A 26,902-nucleotide genomic window follows, 5' to 3' on the forward strand; every position below is an offset into this window, starting at 1 on the left:
TCGGTATACGATTAACATGTCTGCAGTACACACGTCATCACTCCGCGTGTGTAAGAGAAGTACATGCAGCCGAGCTTCACGGGTGTTAAAAACACTTTTCCTGATTTAAAAAAAGAGACTCTAATGGCACCGACAGGTCAAAAAACGAAACAAAGTCGTTTCACACGGAAAGATGGCAACTGGAAGAACAGAAAAAATAACCCACAAGGTGTTAAGAAGAAATGGGTCCCCGACAATAAATTGTTCGAAGGCAGCATTAAGGAAGGTAGGCTAATTTCGACACAACACTCACAACACACACTATTAAGGAACAGCTGTTATAATAATGGATGAAAGGTTTTATTTTATTAAGTTCACGCTGCATTGATGAAGAGACAGTAAACAAAGCGACATCATCTACCTAATATATTTATATTGTTTTAAATATAATTTTTTTAATTTTTTTTTAAATCTGTACTATTTGAGTCACCACTATTTTATTAGTTTGGGATTAATTTAAATTAAATTGTCCATATCTTGTATCGATTTTTATCGTTTGTATTGCATGGTAATCGTTTGATCTTTCGGTGTAACTATGTTTTTGTTTTTTTTCCAAAATATTTTTATTGAAAAATAATAAGAATACTAAACGATACTTAAATCACAGAAATACAATTTACCTTTTTCCTTTTTTTTTTCTTCTTTTAAACATGTATGCATATGTACACACAGTCACATATACACATAAAAAACGAAAATAACCAAAAAACAAAAACACTCTGATAAGAATGTAGAAGAAAATAATTAAATTAAATCACAGAGTAAAGTGTCGGTATAAGTTAAATTAAATAAATGAGTATTTGAAGGTTTCTGATGTAAGAATCATGGGTAATATTAGTTTATTCCAACACCAGTATGATCATGTTGATAGTACTGATAATGATGAAGAATCCCTCCATATAAACCTGACGTATCACGATGTGTCTTCTGTTTTCAGGTCAGGGGTTTGCCTTTAAGAGAAAGCAAAAAGTCCAACATGAGTACAACAAGCTGCTGCGGAAGGAACAGAGGAAGAACCTCGACTCTAAACCCCTCTACAAGGAGGAGTACCCAGAACACCTCAAACATCTGTACATGGCTGAGGCAGAGAAACTGAAGAATGAGGCCTGGACGAATAGAATGAACAGGAGTATACTGAGAATGAAAGGACAGGAGAAAGACGGAGAAATCGATGACACGGCACACCAGGGTGAAGCTGCCGATCCGGACCCGGAGGCGACTGGTGGATCTGAGGTCACGCAATCTGTCGCTGGGAACTCGGAAGTATCTGCAGCCCCCGAGAAAGAAAGGTGTGGAGTCGCTGCTGTACAATATAAATATTACATAGATTAATCAGCCAGTTGATAATATAGCATCAACGCTACTTATTTTTGTTGTGTCATTATCTGAAATTTTAATTTATGAGAATATATTTATTTGGAAGTTTGGAGAAATGTTGCAGAAAATTAAAGAAATCACATTCATTAACAAACCTGTGAATGGTAAAGACAGAGAAAAACATATTCTCCATCTTTCTCAGAGCTTTAAAAAACAAGTTTAACAGCCATGTGGCCTCTAGGGGGCGCTGTGTGACATTTAACAAATTGGTGCTGCTTGTGGCGCAACATTTGAACAATTAATTAAGTAATATTGTTTCATGTGTAAATGTTTCATGTGTAAAAATCTCAGATCAGTGGGTTCAAAAAGCATCACATTCTGAACTCTTTAAAAACAAGAAAGATTTTTTTTATTTTAGCTTGACGTGAAGTTATACATTCGTTCTAATTTTCTCTTGCAGTCTGCCAATCAGCAACCGCATGAGGAAAAAACTGCTGAAGAAGACATCCTACCAGAAGACCAAAGAGGAATTTGAAGCAGTCAGGGATAAACGGAAAAATAAGAGAGAGGTGACACACTGTGTTGTTTGTTGTTGACTATGAACGATAAGAAAAAAATGTGTTGTTTTTTTCACGTCAGGTCACATTGCTGTCTGACTTTCTTCAATAAGTGAATCCTAGTTGTATGAAAGATTAATTTTCATCTTCAGTGCCCTTGCCTGATTTTGCAAGGCATCCTAGAATAACAGAAATGTTACAATTGAATTCACAATAAATGAAAACGACAAATTTACAGGCAAAGGTTTTGAAAATCAACAACAGACGAGAGTTATACAATCTGGTTCAAACATTAATAGCACGAGTGTTGAAATTTGTAATCTGTTCTCTGTACATGAATCAGGGTTGTTGATGGTGCCTCCGAAACTGACCATGGTTCTGTAATGTGACACACTGTCTTGTTGTTCTGTTTATACCAGGAGTACCTGAAGAACAAGCAGCAGCGAGAAGAAGCCACCCAGAGGTACAAACAGAAGAAGGTGGAGACGTTCCAGATGCTGAGCAAGAAGACAAAGAAAGGACAGCCCAACCTGAACCTCCAGATGGAGTATTTGCTTCAAAAGATCCAAGGAGCAGGAAAATGACTCTCCAACCAGAGCTGAGACTGAACTGTTCACGGGGAAAGAAAGTACCCTGCCTCTATTCGACTAGAGACTTTAAGGACTGTGTTTTTAACACTGACAACACTTTTATCTGTGATGCAATGGGTTGAATAAGTCGCTTTGCCTCTTTCCATTCACTGTATTTTTGTACCTAATACTGGTGTGTGTTTTCATCTTCCACCACAAGAGGGCACTGTAAGAAAAGGGCGGCAAACCTTGGAATCAATAAATCTTAAAAGTTCCCTGTAAAGTTCTTTCAGCGGCAGCAGCAGTGTGTTTTTGTGTGTGTGTGTTTGTGTGTGTGTTTGTGTGTGTGTGGGCCCAAGCTGCGCTCTCCCTCAGGCTGCTTCCTCATGACATCACATGGTTGCAGAGTGACTTCTCAAACTTTCATCTGTGAGTCAAGACTTCCTAAACACAGAGCGCGCTCGGACCGCTGCTCTGTCGATGCCGACAGCGGGAAGAGGATTTAGTGTCTATGCGTACGTCGTTTTAGAAAGGTGAGACTTCTTCATTTTGTTGTTGGAGGTGAGTTTGTATTCCACAGGCAAGGCATGTTAAGAAGAAAGACATTTTTGTATTTGTTGAAAAGGGAAGAACCGAATGTTTTCTCATTCTTCATACTTTCTAAAGAACACGATGGTGACATTTTTGTTATGGTGAGTGTGAAATAACTGAGCCCTGTGTCGGAAATTGTAACTTATGTGTACTTGAAAAGTTCCCTAAGAGAAGTTTAATGTATTTAATGTCTTATTATCACGCTCTAAACATCTAGTTTTAGATCTCGCGTGTTTTGCTTTCATCTTAATGAAAACTTTCTTTTTTTTCACTTTGGCCTCAAAAATGAACATCTGCATCTCATATGTCACATGGTTCTCATTTGGAATTTGGAAGAGAGTTTTTAAAACCTCATTTAAAGTCATGAAGTTGTAATAAAAAATGAAATCAAGACCAGTTGTTGGAGCACAGAGGGGATAAATTACAGCCCTGTGTTCTCCCACAGTCTTGTAGGCATTACACTGTCATGTGTTCTGTATGGCTGGGTATTAAGATAATCCTTTACACTGTGTTTACATACCTTTGAGTGTTTCTTGTTCTTGGCTCATTAGAAAGGGGAAGTACTGTGTGGTCGTGATAAGTCCGGTACTGTTGCATTATTTTGAGCACTTATGTAACAGTTTTGATAAAAAGTCACCTTCCTCATGCATTAGTAATCATTTTTCTCTTGTCTTTTAGGAGCCTGCAAACAGTTCTGAGTTTATGAAAAAGCTAACAAAAAGTTATCAAGCAGTCTCGCCATCTTCCTGCCTCTTGTCGCCATGACGACCGTACAAGCCCCAGAGCATTGGATACAGAGCCAGTAAGGAGGCCCTAATGTCTGATTTCACCCCTCACCCACACTGAAATACATGCCGCTTGCACCCCCTGCTGCTTAAGTGTAAGCCTTAAAAAAAAAAAGAAAAAGAGTCCCAGACATGGAGCAGGAGGAGGGCGGCCATGTGAACGGACTGAGCCCAGGGAGGAGGGGCTCAAAGTGGGGTCGAATCGCCCTGCTGGACAAGACCAAGGAGTTCTTCAGGACCTGCGATGTGGAGGGCAACGGCTTCATTACCCGCACCGATATGAGGGTTAGAGAAGGAGGCTGTGTGTGTGTGTGTGCTGTTAGAGGGTGTGTGTGTGTGTCTTGAAGTTGAAATGGGGATTATATTGATTATTCTCTTAAAGATACATTTGCAACACGGGTTTAATCGATGAATCATTAGGTCAAGTTTGTCTCAGGGCAAGTGGCCTAGTTGCCAGGTTGCCATTGGCAACTGTGCCAAGAAATTGGTGAACAGGTAGGAAATGGGTTGCCAGGTTCGCAGTTAACAGGGTAGTTATTGATTTTTGATTTACTAAAGTTTAATATTAAAAATGATGTGAAGGTCATATTTGCCGTGTTGACATTGACAGCGATTTTGCAAAAATGTCAATCAAAGGCAAGAAACTGGTTGTCAATGATGATTACTTTCCAAAAGACATATCTACTGTATGGAAGCCCTAAGCAGACATTCATCCATACATTTAAATTCACTCCATGTTCTTGCCATGTTGATCTTTTTCAAGATTTCATCTTATTCGTCTTTTTTTCATCTCCGATAAAAGCTCTAGTTTCCCAATGGTTCATATCTAAAGACTTTAGAAATGGAGTATATTAAAATGTATGTATGCATGTCCTCTTAGGGCTTCCGTACTACTGAACACTTTGAATCAATCAATGAATCTCAACTCATGCCACAACTTTGGAAAATGGATATCAAACTTAGAGAGTTAATGTTGATTGTTTTCTTAAAGATCAATCCACTGACTACTTTTAATCAATAAATGATTTGGTCATGAGTTCTTAGATATCAAACCAATTTTTGGTCACCACAGTTATGGTTGCTAGGTTGCCATTGGAAGCTGTTTGTAGAAATTGGAAAATTTGAAGATAAGGGATTGGTTGGCAAGTTTTGGGAAAAAATGTCAACAAATAATTTGCCTTTGTTTCCAGTGGCAATAACTTCTTTTTGGACCATCCATATATTAAAAAATAGGCAAAGCACCCCAAATAAAATAAAACAAGTATTATTTGGCAACCAAAAGCCAATGCTTAGTTGCAAACCTGGCAACAAGAAGTGTTAAGCCCCATCCCTTGACAATGCATAAATGCTTTTAATTGAAATTGGTTGTAAATCAAAACACCTTAATTTAAGACAAAAAAAAGGAAATTATCCAAATCTAACAAGCACATTTTAAAGTATTTAATCTTTTCAGCCACCAAAAGAGTTGCTGTTCTATCTCTCTTCTCTTTCTTTCTTTTAGAGCGTTTTGCTTTCCTACACACACTCACTTCTTTAATGTCCCGCCATTCTTTCTTTTAAAATGCATGGATTGCTCTGCCAATGCATTGAGCCTCCACTAGGAAGAACAAAAGGTAAATGGCACTTTTACCTTCATCATGATGTAGTGTCCTGCAGTGAGCAGAAGCAGGAAACACTTCGTATCTCTGTAGCTGCTTTCGCTTGATTCTGTGATGTTTTTTTTTCCTGTTACATCACCTTTGTTAAAGAAGCACTTCACCCACTCAACACTCTCACACGGCCAATGAAGCACCATTGATGGAAATGTTTATCAGCATAGGTTCAGCTCACTCGCACACCAAAAAAAAAAAAAAAACATCTACTCTTGGAACAATACACACACGCCTCTTCAAAGCGTTAACAATGTCCAAGCTTTGTTGTCGGTTAATTAGGATGGAGCCCTTGTGAGCATCACGCCTTTTGTTACTGTTGTTTGTGTAGAGCGTTTCCAAGAAAAGCTTTGCACAGTGAAACACAAATCAGCCACAGGGTGCCGGTGTTTATCCTGGTTGATTTATAACAATGCAGGGCCGATATTGCTGTCATTTATTGATTTATATAAGAGTTATGGTCTTTCACAAGTTACTCTCCAATTGTCTGTCATGTGTTGTGTTTTCTTATTACTGATGAATCCTGTTCAGTTCAGCTTAGTATAAAAAAAACAATTTTAATGATGTGTGTGTTTGTGTTTTTCCTGGCAGAGACTCCACAGAGAGCTGCCGCTGTCTGCAGAGGAGCTGGAGGATGTGTTTGACTCTTTGGATAAAGACCACGCTGGTTACCTCACCCTGGAGGCATTTTCCTCTGGATTCAGTGGGTTTTCTCCTCTCTGAGGCCTTCAGCATGTTTTTTTTCTAAAGCAAGCCTCAAACCTGGATAAAAATACATTCAAGTATGGCATAAAGTAAAGCCATTACAGTCATTAACTCAGAAAGTAGCCTTTATGGATAAGCATGTTTTGCCATTTATTTTATGATTGATAAAAGCTGAGTCATTTCCAATGATCAAGACATTTTTTTATTTAGGGACATTTTTGCTCACAAGCTAAAGTGCTAAACACAATATTTCTGTTTTAGAAATAAACTAATGTGAATATGGTGTTGATAAAAAAAAAAAATGCTGCTGCCACTCTTAAAATAATTTTCACTTCTATCAAAGTCAATTTTAGCATCGCTGTGAATTTTGCAAAAATAAAAGTCAATGAACTGACATGTCACAAAATATAGTCTTTGCTAACATTTGCTAGCATTAGCCCTCCTAAGCTTTACTTTCAACAATTGCACGGCCAGTGGATTTAAGACTGTTAGCATGTATTTCTCACGCTTGTGAATAGGGTTTCAGTTAGCTAAATCTTTAGCCTACATTTAACACTTCTTGTTCATTTAGTGTCATTTTCACTTAGAAGTAAAAGTGCTGCACAATTAAAGACTACATGTAGTCTTGCTATATATTATGGAAATGTACCCTCAGGCTAAAGCTAATGCCCAGATGCTATTGGTGTATAAATGCTGCTGCCATCCCTTTTAACACATCGACGCTCTTGTGGGTGTATGTTAGGTCAGTTTCTGCATGGCCGGAGGATTTCTGTGACTGACGACCAACACCAGGCCCCAGGCTCTGTCTTTAGGGCCAAAGAGGCGTTTTATCAGAGCCAATGGGAAGCCAAGCTGTCAGGAGTGGAAGACGAGGAAGAGAGGCACTTCTGTATGCTGCTGGAAAGCCTGGGGGCCATTAATGTGTTCGAAGAGTGAGTTTAATCACTGTGTTAACATGCCCCGTGTCTTCAACAATCTGCACTTCACACTATTAACACTGAGATGAGGGTTTATTTTAGCTTGCTGTGTTTTCTCCTTGTCTGACTTGGCAGTCCAGGCGAGGTGAGAAGTCTTTGGGCTCAGCTCCGGCGAGATGAGCCTCACCTCCTGTCCAATTTTGAAGAGTTCCTGGCCAGGGTCACCCACCAGATCAAAGACGCTCATCAGGAGAAGAAGGAGATGGAGAGTGCCCTCCAAAGGTAGCCAGACCCTACTGTAATGCAAAAAAAACAAAAACAAGAAACTGTATCATTTTCCAGTTGCTCTTTCTTGCCTCTACATGTAAAAGACAAGATGTACAAAGAAGAAAATTCAGTGCAGGAAGAGGGGAGTGTGGATTAAAGGAGATATTTCCTATTTGGTTCCAGCACTTAAAGCATCTGTCAGTGACATAACGGTTGATTTGTTTGTTTGAGATTGTTTTCATGGAATTACCTGCAATTCTCTGTAAAACAAACTCCTTCATCCATGTCACAGGACCATTAATCTGAAGTCTGACCCCCCCCAATCCATTTATGCCATGTGTGAACATGACTGCACTAAGACGTAAAATAAGCATGAGTCAGTATATTTAATCGATTAATTCCTAAGAGATGCAGAGTGTTAAAAGTCCAGAGGGAGTGTCAGAGGGATTTAGGTTTTTGTAGAACGTACATTTATGATAGTCTTCCCACGGTACTGCATGGTACAGCTTATGTTCTCTCTGGACTTCACTAATTGGCTGTTTGGGTCTTAACTATTGTCAGAGGGGGACGTACATACCAGTCAGTATTCTTTTGAAAATCAAGCCCCGGCACTGCACGTGTTTGTGTGTGTTCCTGTGTTTACATGTTGTTACAGGCACATGAGGTACAACACAACCTCAAGCTCAAGAACTAGACAACAAAGCCGTTCTGTTCCTGGATGTATTATTATGTCACACATCCTGTTTTTCCCTGATCGACATTCATGATTGACTATACCGTTGAGTACCGTCTCTGTCTTTGCAGGAGGGCTGCAACACATGACAGCGAGATCAGGAATTTATACGAAGAGATGGAAGCGCAGATCAAGAATGAGAAAGAGAGGCTGCTTCTAAAGGTACAGGAAATCAAAGATGGACTAAAGTCCTATAAGATACAGAAACAGTCCAACACACCAAGCTCCAACGTAACAGTACAGCACTGAACCGCCTAAATGAATTAAAAACAACGTTAAAGAAATACAATTCTACTATAGCTGAGTATGTCAGCTGTTTCAGTCTCAGTCCACTCATTAATATGTTGCTGGATTTAATGCTACTTTTTCATACATCACTTTTTTGTATGAATGGCAAATACAAACAACTAGGTTCAATAAGGAGCTGTCAAAATCTACAAATCTGATTTCTAGAGATGCATTTACAAAAGAGTTCTGACATTACATCTGGTTTCAAGCTAATAGTGGTCCAATGTGCAACTAATGAAGACTTGAGGGGATAACTTGAATCCTCTCTTGGACTTTGAAATATATCCTACTTTTCCTCCTGTGTGGAGCTGTTCACTGGTTATGAAAAAAAACTGAACAAAATACAGATGACTCTTCATGACCTTCAAAAGCTAACGAGAGCATCAGCGACAAGATTGGTGATTTCTGTATTGTAATGTTTTTAAAGGCTACCGCGGGGTAGGTGTCAGACGAGGAGGCTGCCAAAACAATCCTTATGTATATATATTACATGACATGATTTGGACTGTTAAAGGAAAGAAGATTGAGATTTAGCATCAGACAAGACTACATGCACATTTACAAATCAAGATAAGCAAAGAGATAAGAGGCATCGCTTAGTCCAACAAGTTCCTCACAGTGGCTTTAAATGATTGATGATGATTTCCAATCTTGATGTTACAATATAAAAAAAGGGAGTGTCATATTTTAAATTTTTTACTAAAAGGTCGTTGGACCTTTTGAGAAGAAAAAGTATCTTTTTTTTTTTTTTTTTTAAATGTCTAAACAAATCTCTGGAGTTGTCTTCTACCTGAATCATTTGCCTGCTCATGATCTCAACCGTTCTGTTTTTTTCCGGCCGTGCAGGACTCGGAGCGTCTTCAGTTTCGCAGTCAGGAACTGGAGGTCCAGCTGTCGTCGAAGGAGAAAGAGCTGGAATACCTTTTCCAGAAGCAGAAGAGAGTGAGTTAACGATTAAAACCACTTTTAGATATTAAACATTATATTCGATAAGAGAGAAAATTCATTGAAACAATAACATGTTTAAAACACAAGAGATACATCTTTAAAGAAAAATCCATATCAGAATGTGTGTACATGGTATTAGTCATTCCCTCAAGATTACCAGAATTATCGGGCGGGGTTTAAACGGCAGCCACACAGTCTCATTCCCACTGTAAATATGCTTTAAGTACCCTCCTACAGCATTCCTGTAAATATTCCTCTCTCTCTCTCTCTCTCTCTTGCTGCAGTTAGAGCTCCAGTGTCGGGATCTGAACAGTGAAAAGCAGGAGAGCCACGTGGAGAACGTCAAGCTGAAGATGACCAACGATGAGCTGTCCCGTGCGCTGGAGGGCACCAGCCAGGAGCTGACGCTGGCACAGGAGCAGCTGGCCATGCTGCAGGAGCAGGCGGCCCGGCTGCAGCAGGAGAAAGAGATGTGGGTACACATGCTTAATGCACGCTACATTTTCAGACTAAATGTGCTGTGTTTTCTTGATTCTAGACTGTATCCAAGGTATGCCAACATTTACTTATTCCAATCGTTACTCTGAATGAAGTTTCAAAAAAAAAAAAAGTGAAAGCTTAAAGCTCCTTTGAGGAACTTTCATTTTGTGTCTGTCTATTTTGGCGCCCCCCTGTGGACAAAGCAGTATGACTCATGTCTTTGCTAATTTTGCCCTATGCATGTTTACATTGTTTTTCTGACCAAAAAAATATTTTTTATTTACCCCAAATCTCATCCCTCGTTATTTTCAATGTGTTTCTGGCGCTAAACATTTTGAAGTCGGATGTTCTGCAGCTTGCTTTTTAAAAGTGATAAAAGATTGTCATTTTCTCATTTCAGGGAAATGTACAGAATAACAGAGGGGCTGCAGAGAGAGAAGCAAAGTCTCATGAAGCAGCTTGATCTCCTCAGGTAACGATGAGGACATCCCATGAGCGCACACTAAACCTGTGCAGCAGTTAGTCTTAATCGTTTCTGGCTTTTAGCTCACTCCTGATTGGATACAAATCTGGTTCTTTTTTTTTTTTCCCCCGCCTCATTGCTTTGGCTTTCCACGGCAGATTCCATCTCTCTAATTAATTTCTCTTTTTAATCCTCCCAGAGAGATGAACAAGCATTTAAAAGATGAGCGAGACATATGCTGCGGAGTAGTGAGTATATATATATATATATTTTTTAAATCTAGCTTTCTTGCAGCAGCATCTGCCATTGTCCGAACTGATCGATTAACAAAACAAAAAAAACATGCCTCCTTTTTTGTTTGAAATTAGCCTCGGAGCTCCCTCAGAAAGAAGCAGAAGCAGAGAGCAGGCCTCGCCGACATGTTTGATGACACCAGCCAGCTGCTAAGGAGGTACTCTTTAACACAAATCATCTCTGTTAGAGTGTCTCCTGAGTGACAAAGGAGGCTTGGTGTGATGTGAAAATCATGTGTTAAAGAGGGAAAAACAGAGGATACCTGATTCTATTCACTTAAATAAATTAACACTTTTGGTTTGGATGAGACTAAAATCAGAAACATTGAGTGCTTCAGCCTCCAGATTTGCAGCTCAAACAAGTGAATTGACCCGGTATATCCTCTTGTTTCTCCTCTTGTTTTTTGAAGAGCCCCACTGTTGGTGGATGGGTCCTACCAGTCTCTGGAGGCCTTGCCTATAGAGCACCTTCAAATCGTGTTTGTTGCTTCCTCCTCCAGCAGTGAGGACGACACGACCGCCATCACCCAGTCCTATTCTAGCACTGTTAGCGCTCCTGTGTGCCAGCAGCGGCCTGCAGCGAAGAAGAACTCTGGTTTAACCAACGGCCACTCCAACCATGCTCCGAGCAAGGCCAACGATGTGAAAGCAAAGGCTAAAAAATCTCCCATCAAGGTGACTGCCGCGAAGAGGACGGCGGGGAAAGGCAGGGAGAGGGCCAAAAGAACAGATGTTGAGAGGAAGGCGGGCGTAGAAGAGGAGGTTTTGGACTCCCCTCCGGACGGGTGGCCCCTACGACGAGTCATCTCCATCGAGGAGGACCACCTGCCCCACCTGCTCCTCGGAGGGCCTCAGCCTTTGCTGCACCAGCTCAGCGAGGAGGACGACGAAGTGGACGAGAGAGGAGGGGAAGAGGAAGCTCAGAGTGACTTTGAAACGAGCGTCGCCGTCACGGCAGACGCCGCTGCCAACCTGTCCTCAAGTCACGCCTTGCCTCCCGTGCCGGTAGAGAACTCTGCAGCGAGGAAACACAGCTTCAACCGGGCGAAAAGGACGCCCATGTCTCCAAGAGGACAGCCAGTCGGGAAGGAAACCCAGCAAGTACGTCCCAACATGTAGAGCTTTGAATATGCCTTAAAATGTAACTTAAATATGTCATAACCAGCGTACTGTATTACATGTGCTGTCTTTCTGCCTTTGCCTGTTTTTCAGAAGGTAAAAGAAGGAGATCTGTTTGTCCCAGACCGCCTCTTTAAAGTGGTCCTGGTTGGAAACTCAAGTGTAGGCAAGACGTCCCTGCTCCGCTCCTTCTGTGAGGGCCGTTTCCATTCTACCACAACTGCTACTGTGGGTGAGAAGAGAAACAGTGTCATGATATTATTGTAGGTCTGTTGGGTGTTTGTGTACAAAAGTGTCAGAGGCTTGTTTTGTGTGTGTGTGTGGTTTTTTTTTTTGTGTGGATGCTAACACAGAGGAATCGGAGGGTGACTAAGCATCACATGAAAGGGCTTGTGAAGTCACACTGCCTGTCTTAGAGCCCTGGCACACATTGTACTACAGATTATGTCACCTCTGATGAATGTTTTTTTTTTTTTTTTTTTCCCCTCTCTCCTCGCTTTCATCTTTTCCCAACCCTTGCTTGAGCCTAGTTATCTCCACTTTGTTCCCCACTTCTCCTCTGAACTGAGGCACAGGCAGTATGATGCCTCGCTAAGCCCCCCTTGTGGCCATTCGTGGCCTATATGCTAAAAAAAACAAAAAGAGAAATGGGGGCCCATATTTCCCAATCCAAGCAGTAAAAAAAAACATCTCATTATCTCATTTTCATATCAAACATAATGAGGATCTTTTTTCAGGTATCGACTACAGTGTAAAGACACTAACCCTGGACAATATGCAGGTGGCCATCCAGCTGTGGGACACAGCGGGTCAAGAGAGGTAAATTTATGTTCTGTTTTTGTTCCCACAAAACAAGTGCAGAATATTTATCTTTCCATAAAACTTTGAGAATTATCAAAATCAACAGAACCGCACAATTTTTCATCAAATAACTGAGTTGGGATTTTCATGAAGAACCACTGCTATGATATAAATAATATCACAGTAATAGAATTCAGTTTAACTTGTAATACATAAAAATCAAAGTTTCTAGTGTTTAGTAGGTGACAGTTAAACCCTCTCTTCACTGCAGGTTCCGCAGCATAACCAAGCAGTTCTTCCGCAAGGCAGACGGTGTCGTGCTGATGTATGACATCACTGTGGAGGACAGCTTCTGGGCTGTGCAGCCATGGCTGAACAACGTCCAGGTCTGACTTTTTGGCCTTGAAAAAGTCCTCTGCTGCTTTTTTTTTAATCTTACTTTACTTCTTTATTTGAAGCTTTACTATAGTCTTTTATGGTCATCATCATTTGTAGTCTTTCCAAAAATGTTACAATTTCCACTTGTGTCTTTTTTCAAACTTGAATTTGTTTCTGATGTCTTAGTAAACAACGGTTAATCTGATGATGTGTAACTCAATCACTTCCTGTAGTAAACAATTGGACTACTGTCTTTTTGCAGGAAGCAGCAGGAGAAGGCGTCCCTATCCTCCTTTTGGGCAACAAAATGGACATGGATGGCCAGAGGGAGGTTTCTTTCAGAGTAGCTGAGCAGCTGGCTTATGTGAGTTTTACTCAGAGCTTGTGAATTGGCTTTCTCATCCTCATCATGACAATACCAACAAGATTAGTGAAGAAAATAACCTTGAATTAACCGTTACTTTCTGTGAATTATGTGCAGGAAAACAGGGTGATCTTCTTTGAGGTCAGTGCCTACACGGGCAAGAATGTGACTGAGTCGCTGACGCACCTGGCCAGGTAAAATCAATTATTCAATCACATCCTTTTTATCTCTTGACACTTAAATATATGTATAGAGACCCATCGTTTATCCACCATGTGCAAGCCCTTGGCAAAAGTAGCACAAATAAAGCGTTCTTTGAATAGGCAGAAACCCTGAACAGAACCAGACTCATTAAGCAGCCATCTGTCAGGACCAGCTGAGCATAGTGGGTCAAAAAGAGAGAGGAACCTTAAGAAAGCTTAAGAAAATCTTTATATTCACTCACTTAGGTGGTCAGATACAAGTCTGAGCTAGCCCGAACAGTCAGCATGATCAAGGGAAGTTTTTTGGAGACTCTAGGTGCCACAAGCAGACCTGCATTTCAACTGTATATATATATAAAAAAAACAATATAATCACAAATAATGTTGACCCACTGCAAGCTAAAGAGAAACATCAGACACATGAGGATAATATTGCATTTTGTGCTATTTGTCATGAAATTCATCTGCTTATTTGTTGTTCTCTCTGTGTCTCAGAGTGTTAATTCAGCAGGAAGACCGGGTGAGAGAGAAAACAGTCATCCTCAGTAACCAGCCCATCAAGAAGAAAGCCTGCTGCAAGTAAAGTGCTGCTCTGTTCTAGAGTGCGGACATTATATTTGTGGTGTTTAAAGACAAAAAAAGAAACCATTCTAGGACCATATCGTGGCGTGAAATTGTGAAGTCTTCATTTTATCCTGAAAGTCGACACATTTGAAAGGAGGGAGTGTTGCCCACAAGAACGTGAAACCATCTGTCGAGCTTAAACGACGAGGCTCAAGAGAAAGAGCTCGTCTGCAACATTTCTTTGTAAATAAAATCCCAGTAGTGCTGTTTATAAGATTTGGAATACAAATATATCCTGTATTATAATTTATTTGAGTGACAAACTTAACCCGAGACAATAATCATTAATATACATGCAGTTTGTTTTTTTCATAACTGAATAATAGCTTTCTAGTTTTAATTTTCAGAATATATTGGGTGTAGAAAATTAAAATTAATTAAATGAACTAAACTAACTGGAATCCGTTTTTTTTTTAAAAGCTGTTGAAAAGAAATTCAGATGAGCAAAATTGATGTGATTCTTCGATATTTTATTCATTGTCATCTTTTTTTTTTTTTTTTCATACTCTGTCAGATGTCAAAAAACAAAGTGGTACACGACATATTGCATCTGTGTTTGTTACTGTTCTGAGGCATTGTTCTGTGTTACTCCGGCACCAAAGTCGAGTTCTCAATTAAAGACACAAATAAATAACATTTCTTTCCAATATCAATGCAGCAAAAAAAAAAAAATTGAACACAAGCAAAAAGTAAATGAAGCAAAAAAAAAACAAGAAATGACTTTTCCGTCCTCACAATTAAACAGTGCATACCTAATCATAAAAATGAATAATGGAAAACAGTGACCTTGCTTTTAAAACTTCTCAACATCACACTGCTCAAGGCTTTCTAACTAGCTGCACTCACAATATAAAGACTACTTAATGTTCTCCATGTATACTCCAAATAATCCCAGAAACTAGTGAGATGAGAAAGAAATCAAGTCCATTTAGGATGTTACATTCAACGATGTGCCCGAGCTGATCAAGTTGGTGCAGGTGATGGCACTATTGCTGACAATTACTCTTCTCGTCTGATGACATCACAAAGTTGCTGGTATGGCGGCGTCCAATCCGATGGGTCTGGTCGCTCTCTCTCTCTCTCTCTCTCTCTCCCCTGCCAGCTGGACTGCTTGTGGAGAGCCTGTGCTCTCTCTTCCCCCCCCCCCATTTTCTCCAAGCTGGTCCCAGAGTGCTGAGGGTAGTTGGTTGGTTGTCGTTGTGGTAGCTAACGCATTTTATAGTCGTGGGAAATGGCCGCCTCACAGAGTTGTCCTTTAAAGTCCAGCTCCAGGGTGAACTCCAGATCACGCTTAAAAAAAAAAAAACACAAAAAAACACAAAAACAACAAGCAAGTGTAAAATCAAGTGTCTCCGATGCAAACATTGCTAGGATAAAATGGCTACATTTTCCTGAACTCAAACAATGCTAACTAATGCTACTGCTAATGGGCTAATCTTTCTGTAATTTGTCGACAAAATTAGGACATTTAAAGTACAGTCATTTAAAAATGTGTTTTTTATTATGTGGTTCAAGCAGTGGTCAAAGTTCATCAAATTTAAATTTTAGCGTGCTAACATTTCTGCTAGCTGGAGCCTAACTGTAGACAAATACGAGAGAGGAAGGAGTCCTCTTGTTCAAATGTCTGTAGCCTATATTTCCAAAAGAAAAAAATGTCCTTGACTGTTTTTAAATGTTGCCTGTTTTTAACAAGCTTACCACGTTCTTTTCATTTGGCCGGACAGCAATACTGCCAAAGATCTCTTCTCCTTTTTTGACAGTTAGGTAGTCCTCCAAGTAAAACACAGTCTGCTTCCAGTGTGTGTTGGGGGCATCTGGAGCTAAGGGGGAGTGGAAGGAAGGAAGGAAGGAAGGAAAGAAGGAAAACACGTACATGAGCATCAGGAAAAAGGAATGAAAAGCACAGAATATAGAGAGGAAAGAACATAAAAGGGTACGAATATGTAAGAGGGAAGGGGTGAAACAGATGAGAGCGGCATGAGGAAGAGGAGAGGCAGTAATAAAGAGATGTTGAGGAGAATTTGAGGAGTTATACAATTTAGAAAAACACTCTGGTTCCAATGGGCACTCATCTGCCTTGGGCTTGTTAACATGGAGGTGAATTTATATAGCAGCAGCTGAAACTCTCCCAGTGGGATGAAGACAGCGGCTGATAGGAGAGAAATCCCTCAGTGATGCTCAGCCTCAGGTGCAACAGACTCGGCCAAACATAGAACCTCCTCTACACAATATTATATAAGCATTGGATGCATGAGTGCATTAACATAAGCTTACATAACAGTTTAGCTACCCTATCTATAATAGGCGTCCTCAACACCACTAAGAACCAGAAGTGGGTTTTTTTTCTGGTGGTAACATGAGGCGCCGTGGTATTCACAGCTACAGAACCACCAGAGTGTAGCCAAGAGCCAAGACATAGAAGAGCAGGGGCTTCTTTAAAGGGACATGGATTTATTTACAGCTCCAACATGCTTGTAGAAGAAGAAATTCTGAAAACTTGCTGGATTTCTTCCAGCATGGAGCTACACTCATGTGGTCCTGCTTATATGTACAATTTTTTTTCTGATATCCTCTATTGAAATTGAAGTTTAAGCGGTTGGTTGACTTAAATTAAGGACAGATTTCTTGGTTGTATTTGCACAAGATTACTACGACTGCACTTTTTTTTTTCCAAGTCGTGTGACATACATTCAATCGCACTTGCTGATTTAAGAATAAAAATAAAGATACAGGCATAAATCTTCGGGACAGACTCCAGAAACACGGGGTCATGGCTGGATACCACTTAAAGAATATGTCTACGTAGAGAATATGTGTTTTGCATCGCGTTACGGCAGAATGAGTTAATAACTCACCAGTGGAGAAGCCGGTCTTCTTGTGACACTTTGTGAACTCGATGTTGAAGTACGTGACCAAGGCGTGGATGTAATCGTTGCGCTGGATCTGCAGACAGAAGGCTGAGGTAAAGGACAGGTCCTCTGGCTTCACTGTGTAGATGTCCACTTCCTGTGGGAAAATTATGAAAAAAGGAGGGTCTATTTCCAGGAAATATACAATATAAAACAATCATAGTCTCAGTGAAATGACCTATTGCTGGAAACCCTTTACAATAAGGTACACATTTTGCATAGCTACTAGGGAACGAAGGTGAACTAGTTAACCAAAAGTTAATGGATCGTTGATTGGGATCTACTGCTTCCCAAACCTCTGTGTGCACATGTCCACACAAGTTGTCCTTCCAATTTGCTATCACCCCCACACATGCAGTGCATTCATATGTCAACCCTTTCATGATAATTCACCATGATTATTGAGCATGTGTGACTCTGTGTGTGTGTCTGTATGTGTGTGTAAAATCCCACAGGTTGAATCATGGCTGGCAAACGCAGCTTGCTCACAGTACACATGCTGTGTGGGTGTCCTCCCTCAAGTCTATAAGGGAGGCAGGCTGAGTGTGAGAGTGTGAGTGTGTGTGTGTGTGTGAGAGAACACAGCATCTGTGTGTTCGCTAGTGTCTATATCAAGCACTGCCTTATGAATATGGCTTCAAATGTAAGTATCCCATTTTTTTTTTTTTTTTGGTAACATGGCAGGCTTAACATCTCATACAGAAAAGGAGTGGAGCAGGTGCGTCTGTGTTTTTAAGTCGAGAGAGAACATTTTACTCTGCAATCTGTTCTCCAGCCATGTGGCTTCACCATGACAGATTGTGATTTAACACCTTTGTCCTTTTCAATGATGCAAAGTCGGCATCATATACAAAAAATTGTAGCCGGAGGAAGAAAAAAGAAATCCCCAGGAGCAACTTTGTCATTTTTAGCATGCGGGGAATGAGTGGCAGTTTGAATTAAGACAGGGTGAAGTGTCTGTCAGTGGGGAAAAGCCCCTGAATTCCTACATGTGAAAGAGATACAAACAGTGGGAATTAATTGTTCAGACCAGCATGACATTAAGCTTGTAACCTAACACATAAATCACCTTTTTTTTTTTTTTTTTTAGCACAAGAGGAGGCTCGGCAGCCGTAAAAATGATGAGAAGCCCATTTCATTTCCATTGGGGACTCAATGACCATGAGGTGTGACATTTCCAAGATAGAGAAGCCTCCTTTTTGCTGAAACTAAAGCAGCCTCATATCGCACTAATCAGAGACTTTGAAGAATGAAGAGGACACTAACATAACAAATAAAAAAAAAAGAACATGGTGTGAGGCAAAAAAAAAAAATTGGAAAACCAATGAAAAGAAAGATTGAGGTGAAAGGGACTAACATAAAAATAAAAAAAAAAGCTCTTGTCCTCTTTTTATTAGTGAGAGAAGAAAAAAGCCACTGCTGTATCTCTAAGCATGGAAACACAGCGGCAGACTTTTACAGAAACCTCGATTATGAAGCAGAAAACAGTCTCAACCGACTGAGGTGTTCAAAGGCTCAAAGATTGATAGCGGTCTCTGATTCCTCTTTAGGAGCTCTTGCACAAAAAAGAAGTACAGATTTTTCAGAGATACAAAGCAGTATAAGAGACAAACGTATGCATATTGTTTTTTCATTCTTTTATAATGTGTTCTTACAAAAAAGATAAAAGACCAACCTTCAGGAGGCAGGTGTTAGTCACAACCTGTTTTGGATCTACCACATCCACCAGAGGCTCTTTGTTGGCCACATTGCGAATGCAGCTCATGTCGAATCCATACACGTTCTCCCACCCTGTGCATACACAAGCATATACATCTAAAAGTACAGAAAACTATATATATATATACACACACATGCACACAGCGGGTGATGTCTGGATTTTAATTTGCTGAGTTTTCATACACCTGTAAAGCTCTTTGTTCATGCCAAAAAAATCAAAACAAAAAGTTAGCAGAGAAACTAAAACAAACACATTCTGCACTCCCTGTCTATCTGTCCATCCAGCCCCTATGTGGAGAAAGACAAGCCCTCTTGAAAATAGACTCCAGCCTCCTCCACCTCCTCCGCCATGTCTGGCAGGCTTCTCCTTTTTTGAAAATTTTTTTTTAACATAATTTGGGCTGAAAAACACACCAAGCAGGCTTTTCCCACCTCCATTCCCTCTGTCCCTCTCGCTCCACCTTGCCTTGTCAGAGGGCCAAACACTAATTCTGAACGATGAGAAGGTGGAAAATTCCACCGACGCAGGGAGAAACTAAAAATAAGAGCAGGAGGTGTTTGGGTAGACTGAATTCTTTTGGGTACTTATTTAAGAGCATGTGCATGTCAAGCTGCAGACGAACAAAGAGGGGCCACCTGTGCAGTGAAACTAAACCCAGCAGGAGTTAAAATAACCCCAGATTTGGAGTCAATCTTACGATTTCTGAAAAGCAGCTTTGATATTGGGGGCTTTTTTTTTTATCTGGATCACAATGTTAAGCTCAGCACTCCTGTTGTGATTGATAATTGAACAGGAAAGTGAATTTAGAGAGAACTACTTCAGGCTCATGACAGGTAACACATGTTCTCTATGTTACATTATTACATTGTCTTTGTAGCTAACGTTAACCCTCTCAGCTTATTTGCAATTTCTGACCACTTCTACAACATGATTGGTCCTTGTGTTGGAGAATCTCTTCATGATTCACCTGTCAACATGAATGACGGCAGACCTGATAACTCGTTAAAAATGTGATAAAACCATGACCTTTTATTTCATACTTACTCATCTCTTAAGTCGGCATTAATACATCACACCAAACAGATTTCTCACAACCTGGCAACCCAAGTGCCTTCCTCATTAATGACTTGCTGCTTGTCAGTAAAGCACAGACGTTGCTCAAGTTTTACAATGAAATGGATCAAACTACTTGTGTGTGCTGTGTTCAATGGATCCCTCAAAGTGACAGACGTTACAGTTTCTCTCCCCTCTAAGGAGGGTTTTAGCATCATACCCCTAATGCTTCTCACTTCTCTTATCAAACACAGCTAGCTATTTTTAGCTGGATTCATAAACACCCTGAATGCAACCTACACAGCACATAACGGCAAAAACATTGTGACAATTTAGCTTGTAGCTAAAAACTGAGCTAAAAGGAGGGCTAATATATGACTAATGTTCAGCAGGTGGACAGAAACACCAATTTCAATTTATTGCTAATTCGGTTCCATATATTATAAGTGGAAATAGGTAACTGTTCCAACTTTATTAATGACAATATCAGTCAGTTGGCCAAAATACTAATTAATCCAAGATTAATAAAGCCTGCTAGTCCTGATAAATCTGATAACTTCAGCTTTTATAATGACTACACTACTACAAAGTGCAACCGTACATTTTCATATCCAACATGATGCTCTCCGTCTGCACAATCGTTATTAATAATAGATGAGCAGAGAAGAAGCCAGAGATACAGTGGTAAAAAAAAAACAAAAAAAGAATAGGAATGACTGAGCATGAACGTGTGACAAAAAGCTAACACATCCACCATCATTACTCACAATGAATCTTGAAGTCTTTGTACTGCCGGTCCTCAATGGCCACCACGTACAGAGCTGCTCTGTCAGGGAACATCAGGCCGCCAGGTTTCTAAAAAAAAAAAAAAAAAAAAAAAAAGCTTCAGGAATCAGTGAGCACGCACACAAAAGGCCATCCATCACCTTTATTGGTCACACACCTGGCATGTAATATAAGAGCACGTGCCCAGTTTAAAGCCTGCATGCAGCTACTGCCTGAAAGCAAATCACTCATGTGTGAGCTCAGCATGTGAGCAGCAGACACATACATGGTGTGAAATATAAATCCTCTACTTTAGCACTCTGTGGTGTGTTTACGTGCAAGCCGTTTTTGGTTCAGGCGGCTACGCAAAAAGTAAAACCCAGCATCTCCCCAAGCCCTCAGCTGCACCATCTTACCAGCCACTTGTCCCTGGCGAAGATGACAGTGTTGAGCATGGACTCGTAGAAGAGGCAATAGCCCATCCACTCTGAGATGATAATGTCCACCTTCTCCACGGGCAGCTCCACCTCCTCCACCTTGCCTTTAAAGATGGTAATGACTGCGGTGTACAGAGCCACAGAACAGCAGGCAACAAATTACTTCACGGCATCTTCATCACATTAATTCAAATCGGACAATGACTCTATTCCCAAATGAGATTTTTTTTTTTTTTTTAAGTCTTGAGATTGCTGCAGTTAATACGCCTTAATAACTGCACTCATGGCGCTGCTTTTTTTCTGCATAAATTAGTTTTGACCCGTGGTATGAAAAAACAAGGAAACAACAGGTACTTTAAAAGGAAAACAAAGGCTATCTTCCTTAAAATAGCAATGGTTTATCTTTGCAAACAAGCTTATTATTGATCATATTTACAATTCCATTTTCCTCTAATGTCACGCTCAGGGTGGGAGGCTCAAATGTATAATGTTGTATCACTGTGTTTAAGGTTTGCAGATGTATCTGACTAATTATAATGCTATCACTACTCTCTGATTGATCCCCTACTGGATAAAGATGTGGAAGTAAAAAATGCCAACAGGACAGTGAGCTTGGTTTCAAATTAAATCTCTATATTTTACAATAGGCAAACATTTGCTAACAGCTGACTTAACATTTAACCACTTCTTGAATAACATTACCACTACTACTACTAATTTACTGTTTATTGTGGTACAAGATACGTTTGGAAAGATATGACTTCTTAGCAAACAGTTCGGAGCTAGGTAACAAATGTGGGCAAGGAAAGGGTTAAAAACTAATTTTGGCTTATTGTGATGTTTCTGCTGTTTGCTATCGACTTAAACGACCCAATTTCTGCTGTCCATTCTCTTTTCAGTTTTCGATCAATTTAAAAGGCGTAGATATGTTCCCGCTTTGTCAGATTCATGGGGTTTAAATGGCTTTCGAACGCACCATAACAACATAATAATAACAGCTACTGAGCTTCCTACCCGGAGAGTGATGCCAGAAAAAGACGGCCATCATGTACATTTGGTGAGATGACAGCTATAATAATAATAATAATAATAATAATAATAATAACTTTATTTATATAGCACTTATCTAAACAAGGTTACAAAGTGCTTTACAGAATTCATACAATCAAATGATGGCTCTGATGGCAAATGCCTGGTCGCCCTTGGTAACCAGCCTAGATCGAGGAACGACTAATAGGGGTGCTCTTGATGATCTCAGATCTCGGCTTGGAGCATAGGGGGTTAAAAGTTCTGTAATGTAAGGGGGGGCTAGACCGTGTTGTGTTTTAAAAGTAACTATCACCTTGTATTTGCAGTGCTTGCACTCAGCTATCACTTTTGCAAGTAATACAGTTATATACTGTGCATAGAAGTGTATGGGAGTGAGCTATTTATTTCTAAGTAATAACAAGTCGCCAGTGTCTAAGTTGTTTAAAAATGATGGGATAATTAAATACTGTACAATAATATAATGATGGCCTATAAATACAAAAGCAACATTGGACACTTGGTTTTTAACTAGCTTGTTGTATACTTAATTGGACCATCAGTTTTCAACACATGAAATATAAATATATTAGATAAGGCCTTATAAAACCTATAATCAAATACGGAGGCCGTAAAACCCTCCATCTGTCGCCAGTGCTCCATCTGTGAAGTTTGTGTTGACATATTACAATCAGCACCAGTTAGGGAATTCTGAGTGATGGCAGAGATGCCGATTATTAGACACCAAAAGAGAGGAGAGCTGCCGCCAGTTAAACCGTCAGAACTGTGACTAATGTTGTCGTCTGTGACGGTAATGATGGAGATATGCTGATTTATCACGCCACTTTTAATCCAGATATCATCCCACTGCTCTGTATTACAAAAAAAAAAAAAAAAAGATGGATTTAAGAAAGGCAGCAGTAATGGGGGAAAAAAAACGACAACTTCATCTTACCGTTGTGTAGGTGATTTGACTTGATGATCTTCTCGGAATATTCAGATATACTTGAACATTCAATCTGCGGGAGCAAAGGAAATGAACTCTGTTTTAATATTCACAGTGTTTATAGGTTTAGATACATGTTTAAGATGTTAGATTACTTCGTTAGAATAACAAAATCATTATCTCCTCACTAAAGTAGCTGATACATATTGTTGTTAGCAGCCTCCTGATATATAGAAGTTTAACCTTTGGGGTAATATTAAAAGGACAAATTGAATCAAACGCCGCTAATCCATCCACACAGTAATGCCCCTGATGGCTCATCTCAGACCCTGTGCAGCAGGAAAACACAGACATCATTTTTGCTCTCCCATCTATAAGTGTAATACAGTATATGAATCATGCATAACTGTGGGACTCACAGCCGGTAATGCATAACCTGTAGCTTTTCAGGGAGCCTTTATTGCCTCTGCGCATAAGATGGTCTGAAAGAGATTAACTATTTCTGGCAAGAACACAAAGACTGGCTCTGAAGCGAACTTTCTTTTTTTTTGTGTGTGTGCATGATTCAGGGAACGGGAGAGACAATGGATGAGAGATAATGTGACAGCCAAGCCAGATGTAATATTCATTTGGCCATTGAATGGATCTGCAGGTTTGTCTCTTTTAAAGATATAAAAGACAGCAAGGATGATATAATTGAACACTCTGGAGTGTTTTTTTTTTTTTTTTTTTTTAAGTGGACAAAAGGGTCTCTCTCCGTCTCTCACCCCATACACGTGTTTGGCGCCAGCATTAGCAGCAAACATCGAGAGGATCCCCGTACCGCTACCAACATCCAAGACGATCTTATCTTTGAAAACATGCTTGTTGTGGTACATGGCGTTCCTGTAGGTCAGCGTCCGCACCTCATCTTTCAGCATCTCCTGTGTAGGAATAAAACAGAGGTTTTCAATAACAAGCAAACCAGTTTAGTTCATATGATGAAGTAGTAGAGCCTACCTGAAGATTAGTGTGATTCACAGAAACAAACACATAATGTTTTATAATGAACTTACAATCAGGCATATTTTAAAAAGCAGGGGACCTTCAGCATATGCCTTTGTATTTTTTTTTCCAAGTAAAACAAAGTGGATAAGCCAGTTTTTAGGCCAAAAGCCTTGGTGACAGTAACAGGAGCTTCTTGAAATAGACAAGAGTACGACACACAGCCTTCTGGGACCGCCTGGTATCCATCTCCCTTTCACACATCCCACTTTCCATCTTTCTTCCTCTGCACTTTTCTAATCAGGACATTCTCTTTGTCTGCAAGCACACAGAAACCTGACCCACATGCTAAATGTGGACACTATTTAAAGAGGTCTATATAGTGCAGGGACTATATAGAGTCCCCGAACTTTTCCAACACCACTCCTTTCGCCGATCAAGGTCATTTACTCGGGCACTGCTCGACAAAACTTGGATAGCAGTTCACAAAAGACAAATCCAACAAGATATGAACATTTTAACTTTCCCCTGACTTCACGCTAATGGTGGGAAGCTAAAATGCTGCCATACTGTCCTACAGCTGCGTTTCAGGTCTGCAAATCTTAAAAAAAAAACTTTTTCTAAAACAATAAGCTTTTGAGAAGACAAAAGATAATCTGGCTGTATTTCAAGTCCAACCTCTAATTGTATTACTCATCAACTAATGTTGGACAACAGCTAATGAAAGCATTGAACGACTTCCAAGCTCACACATCCCTCTGAAGATGTTGTACAACACAATAGGGCAGGGATAACTTAATAGCTAAAATGTTTGTTTTTTTTGCTTCATACATTGCTTAAATTTGTGTTTGAGGGTGCCAGTGAGATGATTTGATCACAAGCTAAATTAAAGCCTATGTGTCCATAAAAACAATCACTAATCATCTATATGACCTGACAAATCCCTCTCAGAGTTAGCCAGACTAAAAGGGGTCAAAACTCCCAATCAAGAAAAGAAAGTGTCAGATTAGACAGAACAGGAAGCATCATGGTGTCATTCTTTTTTTTATTTTTTTTTTTACCCTGGCCAAACCAAGCATGCAGTTTTTTTTGTTTTTTTTTCAGCTTGGCCTGCCTACCTCATGGATGCCAAAATGGGCGTAAGAGTCGAAGTAGTAGTCGCGTGATGTCATTTCCTCTGGGCTGATGAACTTCGCTATCTTGCCTCGACCAGGACAGGTTGCCAGGCCCGCTACGTGAGGCGCATGGGGGATGCAGGGCACATGGTGCGCGGTAGGCACTGGTTTGGGCAGTGGGGAGGGCTGGGCAGACTGAGAGAGCGGGGACGTGACAGGCTGCTGCCGCTGTGAAGGAGGGATGAGAAAGAAACGTGGGGGGGGGGGGTGGAGAGTTGAATGAGGATCTATGAATTATAGACAAGAATGATTCACAAAGGGTTTTTTTTTTTTTTGGTTTTTTTTTTAAGGAACGTGCAAAAAGCATTTACAAAAAAAATGACCTGCTTTAAGTTAAAATCTGACAGTAGAGACAATGAACTAAAGGATAAAAGCAGAAAAAAAAAAATCATACAGTCTTTATCATCATTACACAAACAGAGTCTCAATGAAGAGCCGGCGGAAGATGCAGTTCCGTTTCAGCACCAAGGACAGCGGCTATAGCACACGTCCAACACGTTCATGCATGCATTGAGAGCTAAACATATTCCCAGACTGCAAATCTCCCCGCAGCCTTTGCATTAGGCTGTCTCTATTGTTGCAATTTCAGCGGTTTACTTAAGATTACCTTAAGATTATCTGCAGGACACTAAGAAAACACTTTCCATTTTCTTGCACGCCATCGTGGTGCTACAGTCATTCCTAATCTTGCGACGTGGATAAAGAATAACACAAAATGTACACATATATATTCAACTCAAATGTGCTGTCACATAAAATTTAAAAAAAAAAAAAAAATAGCCGTAATAAGAGTGTCCCGGTCCGGGTATTACCGGGCACAGGACACCACAAGGTCCCTACCTCGGAGCTGTCCGCCTCCGCCATCTTCCGCCGTAGCAGCAAACAACGCGACGAATGCCTCAGTCCCATGAGAGCCGACGAGATTTAGGCTACAACTCTTTTTAAGTGTGCAGAGGATCTCAGTTCTCACCAGAAAGCTGTCAAAAATAGCACCACGCCGCCGAATACATGGCAGGAGTGCATAAAAAGATGAAAGTCATATTAAGAAACGTGAAGGTATGACAGTTCGAACCAATTAAATCCATCCCCCCCCCCCCTCACCCCCCTTCCGAGAAAAGTTGTTAAAAGGATGTTCACGAGTGGGGGGGAAGAAAAAAAATGCACAGAAATCCACGCGGTGTGACTGTCACAGGTTGTTTTTAGAGGAAGGATGGCAGATCCACCTATTGGAGGGAGAGACTCTGCTGCGACTGCAGGGTGGCAGGTTTGATCCCGACAGGAGTCACTGGGTCTGTTAACACCTGAAGCCACATAAAGCCTGATCACATTTCTGAAGAGTGTCCGAGAAAACAGTGTCACCCACCCCACGTCTATATAAAGAGGCACTTGCGCACTGGAAGCATAGAAATCCACACAAGAAAACGCATCTCCTCTACTTTTCTCGGAAACACCCACGGACACATGAAGACTCACAAATCAGCTGTGAAGTCCTTTTGCGTGATCCTCATATAGGTTCCCCGGAAACAGAAAGTTTAGGTGGGTTTAAAGTGTGCTCTGCTGTTGCAGTAGAGCACCTCGGTTTGGAGAAATGAGTCGTGACAATTATTGTAATAAGATTCACACAAAAAAAAAAAAAATCTGTGCTTTCCACAGACATATGCCTCCTCATACCAGACTTTCCCCACAGAAGCAGACATCCAGCTCTACGACAACCAATGAGCAGCTCAGACGCTCGCTTACATAATATAGGTGTCTTCTATGGTTTTTTTGGGGGGAATAAATAACATAGACAGCGGT

General features: G+C 40.4%; 3 protein-coding genes across 9 annotated transcripts; 2 read left to right on the forward strand and 1 right to left on the reverse strand.

Annotated features, from left to right (window-relative positions):
• Nucleotides 1-20: 20 nt before the first annotated feature.
• Nucleotides 21-2,757, forward strand: ccdc59 (coiled-coil domain containing 59). Its single transcript, XM_020653457.3, has 4 exons — nt 21-265; nt 977-1,328; nt 1,817-1,925; nt 2,333-2,757. The coding sequence occupies exons 1-4, from the start codon at nt 64-66 to the stop codon at nt 2,495-2,497; spliced, it is 828 nt and encodes a 275-aa protein (XP_020509113.2). The 5' UTR covers nt 21-63; the 3' UTR covers nt 2,498-2,757.
• Nucleotides 2,758-2,877: 120 nt separating this feature from the next.
• On the forward strand, nt 2,878-14,807 carry cracr2ab (calcium release activated channel regulator 2Ab). 5 transcript variants are annotated; one of them, XM_029280986.2, is made up of 18 exons: nt 2,878-3,015; nt 3,752-4,143; nt 6,099-6,210; nt 6,955-7,144; nt 7,265-7,411; nt 8,201-8,291; nt 9,264-9,359; nt 9,650-9,837; nt 10,246-10,317; nt 10,508-10,556; nt 10,677-10,759; nt 11,012-11,702; nt 11,814-11,952; nt 12,458-12,539; nt 12,793-12,907; nt 13,162-13,263; nt 13,381-13,457; nt 13,962-14,807. In XM_029280986.2, the coding sequence occupies exons 2-18, from the start codon at nt 3,991-3,993 to the stop codon at nt 14,047-14,049; spliced, it is 2,475 nt and encodes an 824-aa protein (XP_029136819.2). In that variant the 5' UTR covers nt 2,878-3,015; nt 3,752-3,990; the 3' UTR covers nt 14,050-14,807. The 5 variants fall into 5 exon arrangements, 4 of the variants coding, with proteins under 4 accessions (XP_029136819.2, XP_065807166.1, XP_065807167.1 ...); XM_065951094.1 differs by having other exon boundaries at nt 11,102-11,702; XM_065951095.1 differs by having other exon boundaries at nt 11,105-11,702.
• Nucleotides 14,540-26,741, reverse strand: prmt8b (protein arginine methyltransferase 8b). Of its 3 annotated transcripts, none has more exons than XM_065951097.1 (10): nt 25,946-26,556; nt 25,049-25,273; nt 23,714-23,869; nt 22,956-23,019; nt 20,954-21,096; nt 20,540-20,627; nt 18,675-18,790; nt 16,946-17,096; nt 15,789-15,910; nt 14,540-15,380 (listed from the first exon to the last, which is right to left on the reverse strand). In XM_065951097.1, the coding sequence occupies exons 1-10, from the start codon at nt 26,012-26,014 to the stop codon at nt 15,297-15,299; spliced, it is 1,218 nt and encodes a 405-aa protein (XP_065807169.1). In that variant the 5' UTR covers nt 26,015-26,556; the 3' UTR covers nt 14,540-15,296. The 3 variants fall into 3 exon arrangements, with proteins under 3 accessions (XP_065807169.1, XP_065807171.1, XP_065807170.1); XM_065951099.1 differs by lacking the exon at nt 25,946-26,556 and adding an exon at nt 26,579-26,741 and having other exon boundaries at nt 14,574-15,380; XM_065951098.1 differs by lacking the exon at nt 25,946-26,556 and adding an exon at nt 25,713-25,867 and having other exon boundaries at nt 14,574-15,380.
• Nucleotides 26,742-26,902: the final 161 nt, after the last annotated feature.

This window comes from Labrus bergylta, chromosome 23, assembly GCF_963930695.1.
Source record: "Labrus bergylta chromosome 23, fLabBer1.1, whole genome shotgun sequence".
NCBI lineage: Eukaryota > Metazoa > Chordata > Actinopteri > Labriformes > Labridae > Labrus > Labrus bergylta.